This window comes from Athene noctua, chromosome 3 (assembly GCF_965140245.1).
Source record: "Athene noctua chromosome 3, bAthNoc1.hap1.1, whole genome shotgun sequence".
Taxonomy (NCBI): domain Eukaryota; kingdom Metazoa; phylum Chordata; class Aves; order Strigiformes; family Strigidae; genus Athene; species Athene noctua.
In genome coordinates this window covers 21,511,712-21,527,937 of record NC_134039.1, presented here as the reverse complement: position 1 = coordinate 21,527,937, position 16,226 = coordinate 21,511,712, and the positions used below count along the sequence as shown (strand labels likewise).

At 39.9% G+C, this 16,226-nt stretch overlaps 1 protein-coding gene across 1 annotated transcript in view; it reads right to left on the bottom strand.

Moving 5' to 3' along the window:
• The window catches only part of PIK3C2G (phosphatidylinositol-4-phosphate 3-kinase catalytic subunit type 2 gamma), a 212,991-nt gene that overhangs the window by 57,641 nt on the left and 139,124 nt on the right, over window positions 1-16,226 (bottom strand). The window contains 1 exon segment of the mRNA XM_074901319.1: window positions 3,932-4,088. Coding sequence (XP_074757420.1) covers window positions 3,932-4,088 — 157 coding nt within the window.

Genomic DNA, 16,226 nt, shown 5'->3' with positions numbered 1-16,226 from the left:
TCACTGGAGGAGAAAAGTTCCTTTAGATGTTGATTCATAACAGAAGCCCTGACTTGGGTACTGAGAACTGCCCTCTGGAGAGGGTATCATTCTCCATAGATGAAGAATGGAGCTGTTCTAGTCAGTTGTCCAAGTTAGTTCCAAAGGACAAATAACGCAAATGTTCCCCTTGCAAATTAACAACACCAGCAGGATAGACAACTGAGTGTGTCCAATTGCCCATACAGCTCTCTCCAGGCATTTTCAAATGTCAACAACAACAAAAAATTTTACTCACTTCAAAACCTACTCATATTTCTCAGCAATCAGAGTACATTGAGAGTGATGCTTTGTGAGTAATGGAGAAAAAAAAAAAATCACTCCTTCACATTGCTTAGAAGGAAATGTATCTGAATTTGCAGTCACTGTAGTGCATTCGTCATTGATATTTGTGTCTAGCTCAGACAGAAAGACCCACTGAGTTTTGCAAGTAACAGCAAAGGACAAAGGAATCACTGCTTTTATTTAAGGTTTGGTTAAGAGACAGATAGAGTACCAGTAAAAGAGATGGGGAGGTATATTTTCTTTATTGCTTCAAACCTTCTCAATATTTTTAGTCAAGTTTCAATTTTTTATTTTGTTGTTGTTGTTGGGGTTTTTTTGTTTGTTTGTTTGGGGTTTTTTTGTTTGGCATTATGAGGAAAATCTTGGTTCATATCAGACCCAATCTGTAGCACCACTGGACAGTTGGACTGCTGTCTTACAGAGTTCAGGCTAGGAAGGAGCAGAGAGGCAGAAAGCTCAGTGAGGTAAATTTATGTGACTTGAGAGCAGCGACAATAACAACATTCAGCACTTAAGTACTCACAATGGTATTTATCTGTATGCCTTCAACCCATTCATAAAAGATAATAACAACTTCTGTCCCCTTTAAAAAAAAAAAAAAGTTTTTGCAGAGGCAAATTAAGATTCTTGCCCTGCATTCGAAAAGTGAACAATAACAGATATGAATGTAATCTGAACGATCTCTAGTGTAACTGAAAAAACAGATTTTTTTAGGTTCTCTGCATTGCAGAAGGTGGAAAACAATTTGCTGAAGAAAAAAAAAAAAAAGTCTTTAGCAGGGCAGTACCTACACAATGCTCTGGTAGCTGCGAAGAAGCTTGTTATACTGTTTCATCCCTTTTGCTACATATAGTTTATCTTTTGTGTTTCCAGTCCCCTGACTGAGGAGGCTTCTGAACACTGTGGCTAGCAATACTAGATGATACATGGAACAACTGTGCGGAAAACAAATACAGATCACCTAGGGCAACTCAACTGTCACTAGATGCCTAAATTTAAGTGCCCGCATTGCTCCCCTCATCTGGCCACACATATGTCACGACCTACCACACTTGACTATCCCAGGTCTTCTGACTCCACTGTGTCCTGGGGACACAGGATTCTTGAGTCTTAGATCTGCTCTGTCTAGGTACTGTCTCCTGTTTTATACTATCATGCTGACCTGTTCCTTGTCACAACAGAGGCAAGTGGATCAATTACTTGCTGTCTAGCACCACCTCTAAGTCCCTTTAAATAATTTTCTACCTGAAAAATCATTATAACAATAATGGATTTTGCGTTTATTTAGTCAAAAGTGTTTGTGTCCTGTGATCACCCTCTTTATAATAGTTCACATTGAAACTTTAATAAGAGCAAAGCTGATGAACTACAGGCATCTATGCAGCTGACCTCTGCCAGCAGACTATTGGGTCTCCCACAGATGTTTCTGCTTTTGAAAGTGATGGAAACTTCATGGATTATTTCTTACTCCCAGTAGCAAATGTCATTAAAGCTCTAGAAACACGCTGCTCACCACCAAGAAAAAGCATTAATCCCCAAACTGGGCCAAAACTCCCAAATTGTTAATGATTATGTTTTGCTAGAAACTACCTCTAGTTACTGACCATCCAGGGCACAATTTACTACTCCTGTGAAGTATTGTACTTTTTGGAAATAGCCTTATTGTTTAGATTTTTTAACCATGTTTTATAAATAGCATTCAGAAAACAGAATGTGGGAAGGGAAGGAAATATTAATGATGCAGATTTCCAGACAGTGAGAGAAAACTTAGACTGTCATTGATACAAATAAGCAGTGGTTATTTTATCTTGCCCCTTCAGAATAATATCTGATATTTTGCTTGGAAATTAATTCAAAGTGGAAATTTTTCACAGTCTATTTACTTTCTGGAAATGACCCATGTAACTAAAACATTTTAATACTTACAGTTTCTGACCAATACCTCATTTCAAGTGCAGAACCAGGCTCACCCTTCCAAACATCACTGGAAAAAACAAGATATTCCCAAACTTGCCTTGTCTGTTTAATTTGTTTGATATGAAGTGCTCATTGATGGGGTGTGAGTACACTGCCAGTTATTTTTCAATTATGACATGCAACACAATTGACTGAACTGCAGTCCGTTGACAAATATTAAAACGTATCTGTATACTGACTTTTAGCTCAGCACTACTACCTTTCCATTTCCCAGCAGAAACAAAAGGTGTGTCATGTCCTGAATATAGACAAAGCTGAGCTATACCCCAGCAGAGATAGCTAGTTCTATTTCAGAGCTCCTGCCAGGAACATTTTCCTAACACTCTCTCTCTATTATCCCACAGTAATCTAACATCATTATCTCTGCGGCTTGCAGAAAAAGAGACTGCACTGGGGACAAGGAGGTAGGCAGAAGATGTAGCTATATTTGCAGCATGCAATTTTAGGCAACCTCTTCAGAAATGCAGGGATTACTGCTGTGGATGAGAGAGCAGGGGTGCTCCTGAGCTTTCTAGAGGCTCTTCACTTTAACTTAGACAGTATTTCCTACAATTGCACTCTGCTCTCCTTTCAGTGCACAATTATGCTTTATGATGAGAATGCAGTTTTGCTGTACCTTTGTGACTACTTAGAAGCAGGGTTTTGAGATGTAGGGCAATCCTTCCTGCTTCATATTGGGAAATCACTCACTGTATCATTGCATGACAAAACAGAAGAAAACAAGATGAGCAAATCCTTGCCATTTCTACCTGCTCCATTGCAGAAGTTGGAGATGATAAAGTAATGTTTACAGAGCAACTTCTTGGCTGCAGCCCAACCTCATCAGGGGTTCTGTTTATAATGTATAGATTTTTCCACTCATAGACCAGTCACCTAGGTTTTGCACAGGGCCCTGGACATAAGTTTTCATTTAATATTTAACTAAGCAACCTAGTAAATATTAGTTAATTTAATATTCCCATGCTGCCTGCAAAGGATAAAATCATTAATGTTTCACACACAGTAAACAGGCATAAGGCAGTTATGGAGTGTGCCACAGTACATCAATCGGTAGGAATACTTAAGCGATGAAGACTCCTAGAGATCTTAAAATTCTATACAAAAGGATTGTTAAACCTGTATCAACATGGGTAGTGCTTTTTCTTTCCTGTGTTTGCCATCTTAAGAATGGAGTATGGAAATGTGCAAAACCCCATTCTAATTGCATCACTGTTAACTGCAGTGCTGCTAGGTACTGTCATATCACCCACTCCGTGAAATAATTTACTTTGTCTTGCTGTAACCACGAATAGGATTGATAAATAGTTTCTTGAAGACCTAGAAAAAGGGTTGAGTGAAATTCCTGAACGTGAAACCTGTACCCAGCTTCTTTTGTAGTTTTCTGCTATTTTGTAAAAACCAATTTATTAAAAAAGGAAAAAAAACCAAGCAGCTTAGCTTCTTTTTTTCTCAGAAATTAGTACTGAAATTGGTGAGCTTCTTTGCACAGGAAGTGCCAGCACTATCATTTCCAGCAGTGCAGCTGATACCTCTTCAAATCACAGTGCTACTGGGGGCAGCAGAAAAGTGGTAAAAGAGAAGAGGACACCAGAGGAAACTGATTTTTTGGTTTTATTCTCAAGCTTCTTACCATTTCCAGCAGGTTCAAGAGTATCTAGCTGTGTTTCCTGACTGTATTATAAGCTCGACAGCAAAGCTCCACAAAGTCTTGAAAACGCTGTGGGTTTTTTCCACCTTCTGTGATGAAATACTCCATCTCTGATGTGAAGATGAAGGGAGCTCGGTCCCTCAAAAAGAGAACAATTACATGAGAAATTTCACCAAAAATAGCAAATCATGCAGAGAGTTAATATTTCCAACTCATTATTCAGATGTGTTTTTTCAGTATTACCTTCCTCATTATTTCATCTCTCCCTTGCTCAATGTGGACTGCTCTATTGCTCTGCCTCGTGTCGCTGACTAATTGGGGCAGAGACAGGTTTCACAGCAAGAGCTTCCTAGTGAGAAATCCAGCCACTGGAAAAGTTTGGAGCTTACATATTTTCTTCTGGCTCTTTGCTTTTCTTTTTAAACTCTCACTGTTCTAATTTTTTTATTCCATCCTGAAAGTGAATCTGGAAACAAGTTCTCTCTTGGTACTGAAATATTTAGAAGTTCTCGAAGAGGATGGGATATAAATATCAACTCCCTACTAGGCAAGAAGTGGATTTAAGAAAAATCCCTACAACTCCACAATCCAACAACAAAAAAATACAACGTATGTGTCCTGGTTCAGCTAGGATAGAGTTAAGTTTCCCCAGCAGAGAGAGAGGGGGAAGGGATTTCCAGCTGGGTTATTCATACCATGCTGATGTCAGATCCCAGTGCGGAAGCAGGGTAACTTTTTCCTTTGTGGTTTTGGTGGCGGGGAGCTCACAGCGGGCTTGTTCCGTAAACATTTGCAGTATTTCTCTGTATATCTTTTGTCTGGCTTACTGTTATCGCTGTTTATTGTTGTTATCATTGTTACTGTTGTTGTTCAGATTGTTTATCACACTGTTGTATTAAATTTCTTCTTATTTTACCCCGGGGTTTGTGCCTCACTGCCAGCCTGACCAGCTGAGGGTGGGGGAGGGGCAAAGGCCAACATGGTCTCTGGTCCAGGCAGGGCCTAAACCAACACAATATGATGCTATCATTAAATAGACACCATTTTGAAGGGGTGTTTCTGACCCATGTTACAACAGAATAAACCTAAATGCATTGTCTTGTTTTCTGTACAGTTACTCTGTGTTCACCCTGGAGTAGATGAGGTGCAGAATCTGACAGCACATCTTGCCTTTTTATCTTATTTATGGCACGTTATTGCAGAAGAAAACAGATTAGCCAGGCTTCTGCTAACAATCCTATCACCTGATAGTTTCAGAAAGGCCTCATGCAGACAAAACTACTGCAGTGATTTACTCATCACAACCCTATACACAGAGGTATGTAAACAGATTAGAGGGCTATATTCCAAGGAAATATACATTGTGTGTTAACCCTTAAATCGAAATGAACTTGAATAAATATTCTTGGGAAGCTTGAACGAAGAAAGAAATTCGAGGATCTCTGTTTCATGCCAAAACCTCAAATGTGGACTGAATCTGAACCCACTTAGTTTGCTGATTTATTCATTAATGAGACAGAGAAGTTTTCCTAAGACTTTTCCTCAGTTTCCCATAAAACACCTGCCTTGTATTATCATAGAAAGACAAGTTGCCATAAGGCTCTAGGCTGCAGATAGAAGTCTATGTCACAAGAAATGTCCAGGTGGCCTTCCCATTCTTCTGTTTGGAAATTCTTCCTGTTTTATACCGAACCTAACCGTGAAACCAGAGCTCCCATGGGTGTCATTCACCTTAAAGCAGCCCAGGCCACTAAGGTGTTTTGGTTCTTTTAGAAAAAATATTATTTCTTTTCAGCTAGGTAGTACCAGGAATAATGAGGGTCCACAATAGCAATTCTGTCCTCCCGCATTTTTCAGTATTATGCAAGATGTGAGTTCATAGTGTGACAGTTATGTTACAGTATGACTGTTACATGTTATTGTGTAGTTTTGTGCTGTAACTCTCAGAGAGTTACAAACCTGTATCTATTACTGATTTTAGAAAGCAAGATTTTCCCAGAACTTTCTTTCATTCCTTCATCTTTCTGTTTATCTTTTGTTTAGTGGTGGTATTTAAAGTAGACATTAAGTATTAAAAAAATCGATACAGTTAGAGTCATGGAAGTCAATTTGCTGAAGCCAATAAGAAAGAAAGAGAGATAGAGCCAGAAAATTAGCACTGTTAACATTTTCACTTGTCTGTGGACATAAGTCCAGTCTAAATCCTGATCTGAAAGAATTTTAGCATCTTGAGAATGTCTAAAAATCAAATCTGTTTCTCAAGTGCATTTATATTTTTGGGCTAAAATATTCCAAGTCAAAATTACCACTGTAAAGGCCCCATATTATATATTTTCTTCAAAATTAATATTTGGTTTCTGATGTCCTACTGCATCAAGAGGCACAATTACACTATGAAAACATATCCCTTCCTGAGCATTTCCAAGTGTCCCACATTAAGCTACTTTAGCTGAAAACAGATCCTGCAATCAGAAATTACTTTGCTGGAAGAAATAGGGTGTTTAACATCGTTGGGTTGGGCTGTGGGCCAATTTCCACATAATGCAGTCACTGCAATATTAGTCAATTCTCTGTTGCTGCTAAAGGATCCATTTGAACATGTAACTGATATTTTAGTATTTATATTATTTATAAATAATTTTACTTGTAATATGATTTTAAGCAGTTTTACAAGGTTCTTAAATTTCTCAGTATCTTTTAAGACTGTCTTCTAAGGTGGTAGGCCTGTCTTCCCTTGTTAACCTGCAAAACACTATGTAGAAATTTTCTTTTCCTGGTTTTGCTCAAGGTCTTGTGGTATCAGAGCCTCTCCCATAAGGTAACCCCTACAGCCAGCCAGATGCTGCATCTCCATTCCTGTGTGTATCGAGGTAAGACGGCTTGCTCATAAAGGGAACACATTGTAACTGAACCTAAAAAACCCACATAAAACCATTTTAGTATAGAAGACGACCCACTAGAAGGAACAACATAGTTGTTTCTCACAATAATGTTAAAAAGCAAAATTTCAGTGGGAGGAAACACTTACTCACTGAAGAGTGCATAAAGGATTCTGAAAAAACAGTTGACGGGGCTAAATGTCTGCATATAGATGCAAAATGTTCCTTGCAGCTTTCACAGACTCCTTTGGAATATAAAAACATAGAAGGGGATAATCTAAAAATTACTCCAGCAACATTACAAGCAGCCAAGTCAAGTCACCATCCATCATGCATGGGAAAATTTACATCAGCAAACAACACAGGCTGGTTTAGCCTACATAAGAAAAAAAGCAATGCATACCCTGGGGTTGCATGAGCATTGTAATTTATCACACACACACACACACACACACACACACGTGTGCAAATGAATCTCACCCTGGTGCATGGCCTGTATGTCTATATTTAAACCAGTACATCTCTAACTCACATTCTTCTTTGTGGCACATAGCCAAGATCATATTAATGATAGCATTTATTCAGAAGATATGCAATGCATCCAAAGGCCTGATAATAATAACAATGAAAGACATCACTCATTTGAACATAAATCTACTACATCTCTTGCTCACATAAAGTTATATAACAGATATAAACATGAAATACTTCTTACCCCAAAGCATACTGCCAGGATCATGCATAAGCCCTGTAATACTTTATGTCCATAGGATGTTAGACTGTGTTACAGTCAATGGGACAAGCATCCTTTTGCCTAAAATCTGTATCTATTACAACTAGCTGCCTCCATCAAATTAGTGAAATGGCAGGCATCAGTTTAACAAAACTGGTACAATGAATTATTTTCAAGTAAAGCCTTTTACTGTATCTCTGTAGAAGACCAAAAGATATATTTTTTCTTTATAGTGTGCTGAAGAAATACAGAAATGAAGCATTCTTGAATGACTACTGTATGATGGTAATGTTGGGTACCATCTTTTCTAGAAAAAAAAAAAAGCCTCATTGAGAGAAATGCTGTGGCTTGAGATAGACCAAAGATGTACAGCCAATAAATCTCCCAAAATCATTAAAACTACAGTATCACAGCTTGCTTATTCTTCCTCCCCACCCCCCCCCTTTTTCTTTTCTTTTTTTTTTTTTTTTTTTTTTTTCCCACTAAAGCCCAGATGAGATTAATGAGCCCTTTGGTTTTATGATAGAAATTGGTCAAAAAGGCAATACCCCTGTTTGTGACAGTCTGATTGCAGTCCTGGACCTTAAAGACATACTTTACTATGATTGTGACAAAAGAGTTCACTTAAGTCATTCAGTCAGAAGCAAGCAAGGCTAGTTTTATGGTGGTTTTATTCTTTTTTTCTTGTGTGCTGCTTTTAGAGATGCAAATTTTCATGGGAATGTGTTTTGCAGCTCCTCTGGAGATTAAGAATGTTTGGATGATGTGTCATGAGTGGGAAGAAAGAAAGGAAACCTCAAGCAACTGAAGAGATCATCATGCAAAAACAAACTTGCTCTGGGGTGATGGGAACATTTACTGGGACTTCGCTGTAAAGGCTAGAAATATGCTGTATTCCTAGAAGACCAGTAAGATCATCCGGCTTTGTTATGAAACACTAGATGTAAACTGATTAACAAACCTTGTAAGCTTAACAATGGTTTTAGTTTTTCCTACTATGAATCTGACAGTACAGAACATTTAAGAATGATACATTGACTTACTTTTATATTAAGTAGAAAAAGCATATGAGATAATCAACAACAAATGACCTTTACTCTGATCGAATCTAAACTTCCTAATAGTGTAGTTATGGAAAAGTTCAAGTCACACACAGTGATACAATGAGATCAAAACAGTTGTAGTCCAAATTGTCATATGGACATAGGAGACAGTGCATGAGAAACCATACAGAACTGTTTGCAATTTAAAAATCAGCTGCTCAGCAGCATATGTCCCCCAATATATTCCCTGACTGCTTTAAAACCATTTTGGCTGAGTCAAGAGTAACTGATAGTATTCAACATAACTATGTGGAATTTAAACATATACAGTAAATAGGAAGAACTTTTAGAGAGTGTTTGAAAGTTGATAGCCTTTGCTCTGCAGCAAAAGCCAAAAGATTATTGAAGAACACACACAAAATAAATGAATGAGTGCTCATTTCTCTAAGCCAAGTGAAAATATCTAATCATACTAATCATATATGTTTGTAGACACAGAAAAAAACACAAGCAAGTGTATTTGTTTCATATGTTAAAGAATGAAACAGTGAACAACTGCACAATACAATTTGTCTCAAGCAACCATATAAAGAGGCATTAAAAAAATGCCTGGAAAGGGCACCACAAGAGATACTCCATCTTTCTGCTTACCAGGACAAGCTCAACAATAAACATGCTTTTGAGATGCTTATTTAGCATATTCTCAAAGATTTTTAGCAATAGAGATCTTCTACAACCTCCCTATCAAATTTCTGTTCCAGCATCTCCCCTCAGAGAGTTTTTTTCCTTAATGTCTAATCTCACCTTGCTGTGTTGCATCCTATTAATTCTTATTATTTCCTAAGGGAACGTGAAGATCCCATCTTCTTTACAGCAGCCTCTAATGTATTTGCAGGCTGTTATTATGTCTTTCCTCAATTTTCTGTAAACAATTGTTTAAACCTTTTCTCGTAAGTCTTGTTTTCCAGATGTCTGATAATTTTAATTGGTTTTCTCTGGACTCCTTACAATTTCTCTGGACTCCTTATCCACATATTTCTAATAGTAAAATGTTGAAAATATTCCAGCGGAAATTTTACCAGTGTCATGTGAAGCAAAAGGATTACTTCACATTTCATGATTTTCAATTCAATATTCTATCATCAAATCATATTCAACTTGTCTGTAGTACAACTCTCAGATCTCTTTCTGAAATACAACATTGCACTGCTAATCCCAACTTTCACCACAGTCAAAAACTCTTACAATAGGCCTCTAAATACTAAAAAATGTACAAACATGTTCTCTATCCCATCATACCAGTTACTAATGAAAATATTGAAAGATGTCAGTCCCATCACAAATCTAATGGTATGCCATTTGGTGTATCCTTCCTTCTTGATACTGAAACACAGGTATGTACTTTCCATGAATGGTTGTTAAAGCAGTTCTGCACTGTAACGGTTTCATCTAGGCAGTGCCTTCTTAACTGATAATAATGTTATTTGTGAAAGTAACAAGAGCTCTACTAAGGGTATATTAATTCTATTTCACAAAATGTTCCTCTCCTGGACAAAATAACCATTCAAGAAAGGTGAATGCTCCAGGAGAACTCTACAGTGCTTATTATTTTTCTGATCACTGTCATAGGAGATGACAGTCTCTTCAGCAAGCATATAGTCTAAATGATATGAATATATTTTAAGTGACCTCATAATAGAGCAATAGTTCTGAGCTTTGTATAAAATAGAAACACTTCACATGCTGAAATAGCATTTTCCCATTGACTTCAATGACAGTTGTTACCAGCAAATCTATGTTCTGATTTGTTTTCTATTTCTTGTAGCAAAGAAACCTTGCTAACAGTTCCACAGATATGTCTGCTCCTGAAAAGTATAAACAGCCTCTTGCTGAGACTTTATTCTTCAGATCACCCAGACCTGACATATATCAATCCATATCTAAGTAAAATGACAGTTTAAATTTCAATTACCAAACAGTAATTACAATGCTATGAAAAGGAATACAAGAGAGAAGTGAATTAGCAAATTTGAAACAGCTTTCCAAAAATTTCCAAGAATTTATTTATCCTGAAGGATTTATGCTCAATCGTATTTTTAATATCTTTTATTTCCAGTAATAGATACAGGAGAGTCACTTGCCCAAACAGTGAGCTCGTGACTAAGCTTCAAGGAAAAAAGGAATATATGGGAAGTGGAAGTAAGGACTGGCTATAAAGGAGAAATACACAAACTCTGCCTGGGTGTACAGAAATGGTGTTAGGAAAGCCAAAGATCAACTAGAGTTAAAACTGGTGGTGGACATGAGGTGCAACAAGAAGTTCTACGTATACATCATTAGTCAAAGGATGAACAAAGAAGGTGTGAACGTGATGCCTACTGGTGATTTAGTGACATGGGAGCACATGTAAGGATGAGATACTCATTGCCTTCTTTGCCTCAGTCTTCACTGACCGTGCCCCTCCAGGTCATAGGCAGCAAGCTAAGCATGAGCCACTGGTGGGCCAAATATGAGCCCTGGAAGTGATGAAGGCTCACAGCATCCTGGGCTGAATTCATGGGAGAGTAGCCAGTAGATTCCCTTTACTTAGCAATTCCTAGTCCATACCCTGCCAGAACAAGAAAGATGTTGCTAAACTGGAGTCAGTTTAGCAGAGGGCCACCAAGATGCTTGGAGGCTAGAGCACTTCCCTGCGTGGACAGGCTGAGGAAGGTGGGTTTGTTTACCCGGGAGATGAGAAGGTTTTTAGGAGACCGAACAACACTCTACTAGTGTCTATAGAAAGTTATGAAACAGATGGATCCAGGCAAGAAAAAGAGACAATATTGAAACAGCTGAGGTTCTGATTGGCCATAAGAAAAAAAACCCTTCACCATGAGGATAATTAAATATTGAAACAGGTTACCTGTTTCTGGGAGGTTTTTAAGATTCAACTGACATAGCCCTGGGTAAACTGGTCTGAATTTAGTGCTGACATTATCTGCTTAATACTCACACAGAAAGATTCCTGAATGCCCTGAGCATCCTTGGCTCAGACAAACTACATGGCCTAGACATTCTGACTTACATTCTTCAATCAAATGAGCAAGAGTCAAGTCTATACCAGATAACATGGTTTTATCTCTATTTTCTGACAATTCTGCTGCTGTTTGAGATATCTACAGCATAAGAAGTTTTCTAATTACAAATTTGAAATCTCATTTCTGATTACAGTTTTACCCACATTAGTTTTATAGTAACATCTATCTTCAGAGGCAGAAACTTCAATCTAGAAAGAATGTCCTGAATTCCTTAGGTAACTGAGGACAGTTCTTAAACCATTATGGTCTTATTTATTCATTAAGTTAAATCTTCTTGTGTATATATCAACTTTGCTATTATAATTATTTTCACTATCAGAGCTTTAATATTAGCTATCCAGTAAAATCTCTGTGTTGAACATACACCCTATTTTGATCAGTAGTAAAAGAAATATTTCACACATTAGACTGGCCTATTCTGAAACATTTATCTGTTTCTGTCAGTAACTGAATTGGTTACATCAAGATTTAATCATGCTTAACAGATATAGTAGAAAACAAGCTATAATGCTATAATATTCGCCTAAACTAAGGGCTCTGATTCATTATTCTGTTAACATCTAGTTTCCCCATGTAAACTGAGCCATAACAAATATTTATTTGTATCCCTTTGCCTGTTCAAAGTGCAAGGGAATGTGACTTAACTAAAAACCCTTTCATTTTGGGCCAGAGTTAGTGAGTTTGTAAATCATGGAGATTTGATGACACCTGTTCCCACAGGATCATTATGCTAAGTGACAGTATAGCTAGCACAAATGTTGACAGCTAAGGTCAGACGTGGTTAGTGTTCTTATTGTAGACCTAGTATTTGCAGTGTGTATTGCCACAGGGACTCATCTGGAACCTTACCTTGTAACAACAAAATTGTCAAGACTCGTGACAGGAAAGCAGAAACCAGTTTGAGGCATCTCTTGATGGTTTTCACTATGGCTGCATTTCCCCCCATCTCTGCTGCAATCACTAGTTATTCTGCAGTCTGACCACAGAATTTATTCACTTATGTCACAGGATTTCACCCATTTTCTACAGTCAGCTGATTTTGTATTTTGGAAGAATCAAAAAAAGATCCTTCCTGAAAGAAGATGTACTCTGCTTTAAGAACATACATGTTTTCAACAGTATTCAAACACTGTGCTGTTGTAGCCATGTCCATCTTATAATGACTGGTTACAAAGCCCTACTGTGTCCAGCTCAGGCACTTTCTGAGCTGAGTTAGGATCCTCTGTTCAGATAAACAAACATAAAGCAGCCTTCACTCAAAGTCACCAGCAGTCAGACTGCATAACAATGTTAAAGTGGATTTAAACCCTTTATACACTTCACATTCAATACCTATATTTGAAAGTGCTCAGTAAAGCATTCCTGATGCCTTATACCATTTCTAAGACTATCAAATTTTCAAGGTTTGTTAGGAGTTTATTACTAACCCTAGTGATAAAACACTTGAGAGTTAATTTGCAAGGAGATTGGAGCAATTCCTCTTGTTAATAGAGATTGTTGGACAACTACTTTTCGTGTTGTGACTGACTTTAAGTAGTGGGAAAAAATCAGACCTAAAAGTCGCTTTAAAATAAATAGAACAAGTGGGATTTTACCTCATACCTACCAAATATTCAGCTAACAGGTCTTTTTCACCATCACAGTGGGATGTCTGCCATGACTGGAGTGCACCAGTTGATAGCTAAAAGCTCTTTAGGAGGGATAAACAAGAGAGGTGGTGGGGTGGCACTGTATGTTAGGGACTGTTATGACTGCTTTGAGTACAAGTGTAGTGAAGACAGGGTGGAGTGTCTTTGTGTTAGAATCAGGGGGAAGGCCAACAGGGCAGATGTTGTAGTGGGAGTCTGTTATAGGCCACCCAACCAGGACAGAGGTGGATGAAATATTCTATAGGCACTTAGGAGAAATCTCACGATCGCTTGCCCTTGTTCTTGTGGGAGACTTTAACTTCCCAGACATCTGCTGGAAATACAACATAGCAGAGCGGGATCGGTCCAAGAGATTATTGGAATGTGTGGGAGACAACTTCCTGACACAGCTGGTGAGTGAACTGAACAGAGAAGGTGCCCTGCTGGATCTCCTCTTTGTGAACAGAGAAGGGCTGATGGATGATGGGGCGGTTGGAGGACGACTAGGGCACAGTGACCATGAAATAATAGAGTTCTCTATTCTTAGAGAGGCCAGGAGAGGGGGGAGCAGAACTGCCATCCTGGACTTCCAAAGGGCTGACTTTGTCTTGTTTAGGCACCTGCTTGACAGAATCCCTTGGGAGACTCTCTTGAAGGGTATAGGGGTCCAGGAAGGCTGGGCGCTCTTTAAGAAGGAAGTGTTAATGGCTGAGGAGCAGGCAGTCCCCAGGTGCTGTAAGAGAAGCTGGTGGCAGAAAAGACCACCCTGGCTGAACAGGGAGCTTTGGCTGCAACTCAGGGAGAAAAGGAGAGTTTACAGCCTTTAGAAGAAGTGGCTAGCCACACACAGTGATTACAAAAATGCTGTGAGGCTATGCAGGGTGGAAGTCAGGAGGACTAAAGCCCAGCTGGAAATTAATCTAACTTCAGCAGTCAAGGATAACAAGAAATGTTTCTATAAGTATATCAACAGCAAAAGAAAGACCAGCGAGAGCCTTCATCCCCTGCTAGATGCAGGAGGAAACATGGCAATGAGTGATGAGGAGAAGGCTGAAGTGCATAAAGCCTTCTTTGCCTCAGTCTTTAATAACAAGACTAGTTGTACTGAGGGAATTCAGCCTCCTCAGCCAGAAGACAGAGACTGGGAGAACGACCCCCCCACAATCCAGGAGGAGACAGTCAGTGACCTGCTGCATCACACAGACACACACAAGTCTATGGGACCGGATGGGATACACCCGAGGGAGCTGAAGGAGCTGGCTGGGGTGCTCGCCAAGCCGCTTTCCATCATTTACCAGCAGTCCTGGCTGACCGGGGAGGTCCTGACAGATTGGAAATTGGCCAATGTGACGCCCATCTATAAGAAGGGTCAGAAGGTTAATCCGGGAAATTACAGTCCCAGCAGTTTGACTTCAGTGACCGGGAAGCTGATGGAGCAGCTCATCCTGAGTACCATCACACAACACATGCGGGACAACCAGATGCTCAGGCCCAGTCAGCATGGGTTTATGAAAGGCAGGTCCTGCTTGACAAACCTGATCTTCTTCTACGACAGGGCAACCTGCTTATTAGAATGAGGGAAAGGCTGTGATGTTGTCTACCTTGGCATTAGCAAGGCCTTTGCACTGTTTCCCGCAGCATTCTCCTGGCAAAACTGGCTGCTCACAGCTTGGATGGGCACACGCTTTGCTGAGAAAAAACTGTCTGGATGGCCGGGCCCAAAGAGTTGTGGTGAACGGAGTTAAATCTGGTGGGCTCAGTTTTGGGGCCACTCCTGTTTAACATCTTTATTGATGATCTAGACGAGGGGATCGAGTGCACCCTCAGTCAGTTTGCAGATGACACCAAGTTGGGTGGGAGTGTTGATCTGCTCGAGGGCAGGGAGGCTCTGCAGAGAGACCTGGACAGGCTGGAGCCATGGGCTGAGGCCAACTGGAGGAGTTTCCATAAGGCCAAATGCCGGGGGCTGCCCTTGGACCACAACAACCCCCAGCAGCACGACAGGCTGGGGGAGGAGTGGCTGGAGAGCTGCCAGTCAGAGAGGGACCTGGGGGTGCTGATTGACAGCCCGCTGAACAGGAGCCAGCAGTGTGCCCAGGTGGCCAAGAAGGCCAATGGCATCCTGGCTTGTGTCAGCAATAGCGTGGCCAGCAGGGACAGGGAAGGGATCTTACCCCTGTACTCGGCACTGGTGAGGCCGCCCCTCGATTCCTGTGTTCAGTTTTGGGCCCCTCACTACAAAAAGGACATTGAATGACTCGAGCGTGTCCAGAGAAGGGCAACGAAGCTGATGAAGTGTCTGGAGCACAGGTTGTACGAGGAGTGGCTGAGGGAACTGGGGGTGTTTAGTCTGGAGAAGAGGAGGCTGAGGGGAGACCTCATCGCCCTCTACAGCTACCTGAAATTGCAGAGAGGTGGGGATGAGTCTGTTTAGCCAAGTAGCAAGCGACAGGACAAGAGGTAATAGCCTCAAGTTTTGCCAGGGAAGGTTTAGACTGGATGTTAGGAACCATTTCTTTCCAGAAGGGGTTGTTAGGCGTTGGAATGGGCTGCCCAGGGCAGTGGTGGAGTCCCCATCCCTGGAGGTGTTTAAGAGTTGGGTTGACATAGCGCTGAGGAATAGGGTGTAGTTGGGAACTGTCATTGTTGGGTTAATGGTTGGACTAGATGATCTTCAATGTTTTTTCCAACCTAGATGATTCTGTGATTCAGTATGAAATGGCTATTTGGAAAACACAGTAATAGATGGTTGTAGGAGATTTGTATATCACTAGGCAAAATAGAGAAATAAACCAGTGATTAAGAAATAGAATTTCACAGAAATTCCTTAGGGCAGGGGATCAAATCCCACATTATTTAAATACATCAGTATGCTTTCCAATTAAGGATAAAGGACAAAGTTTTAGTGTGCAGA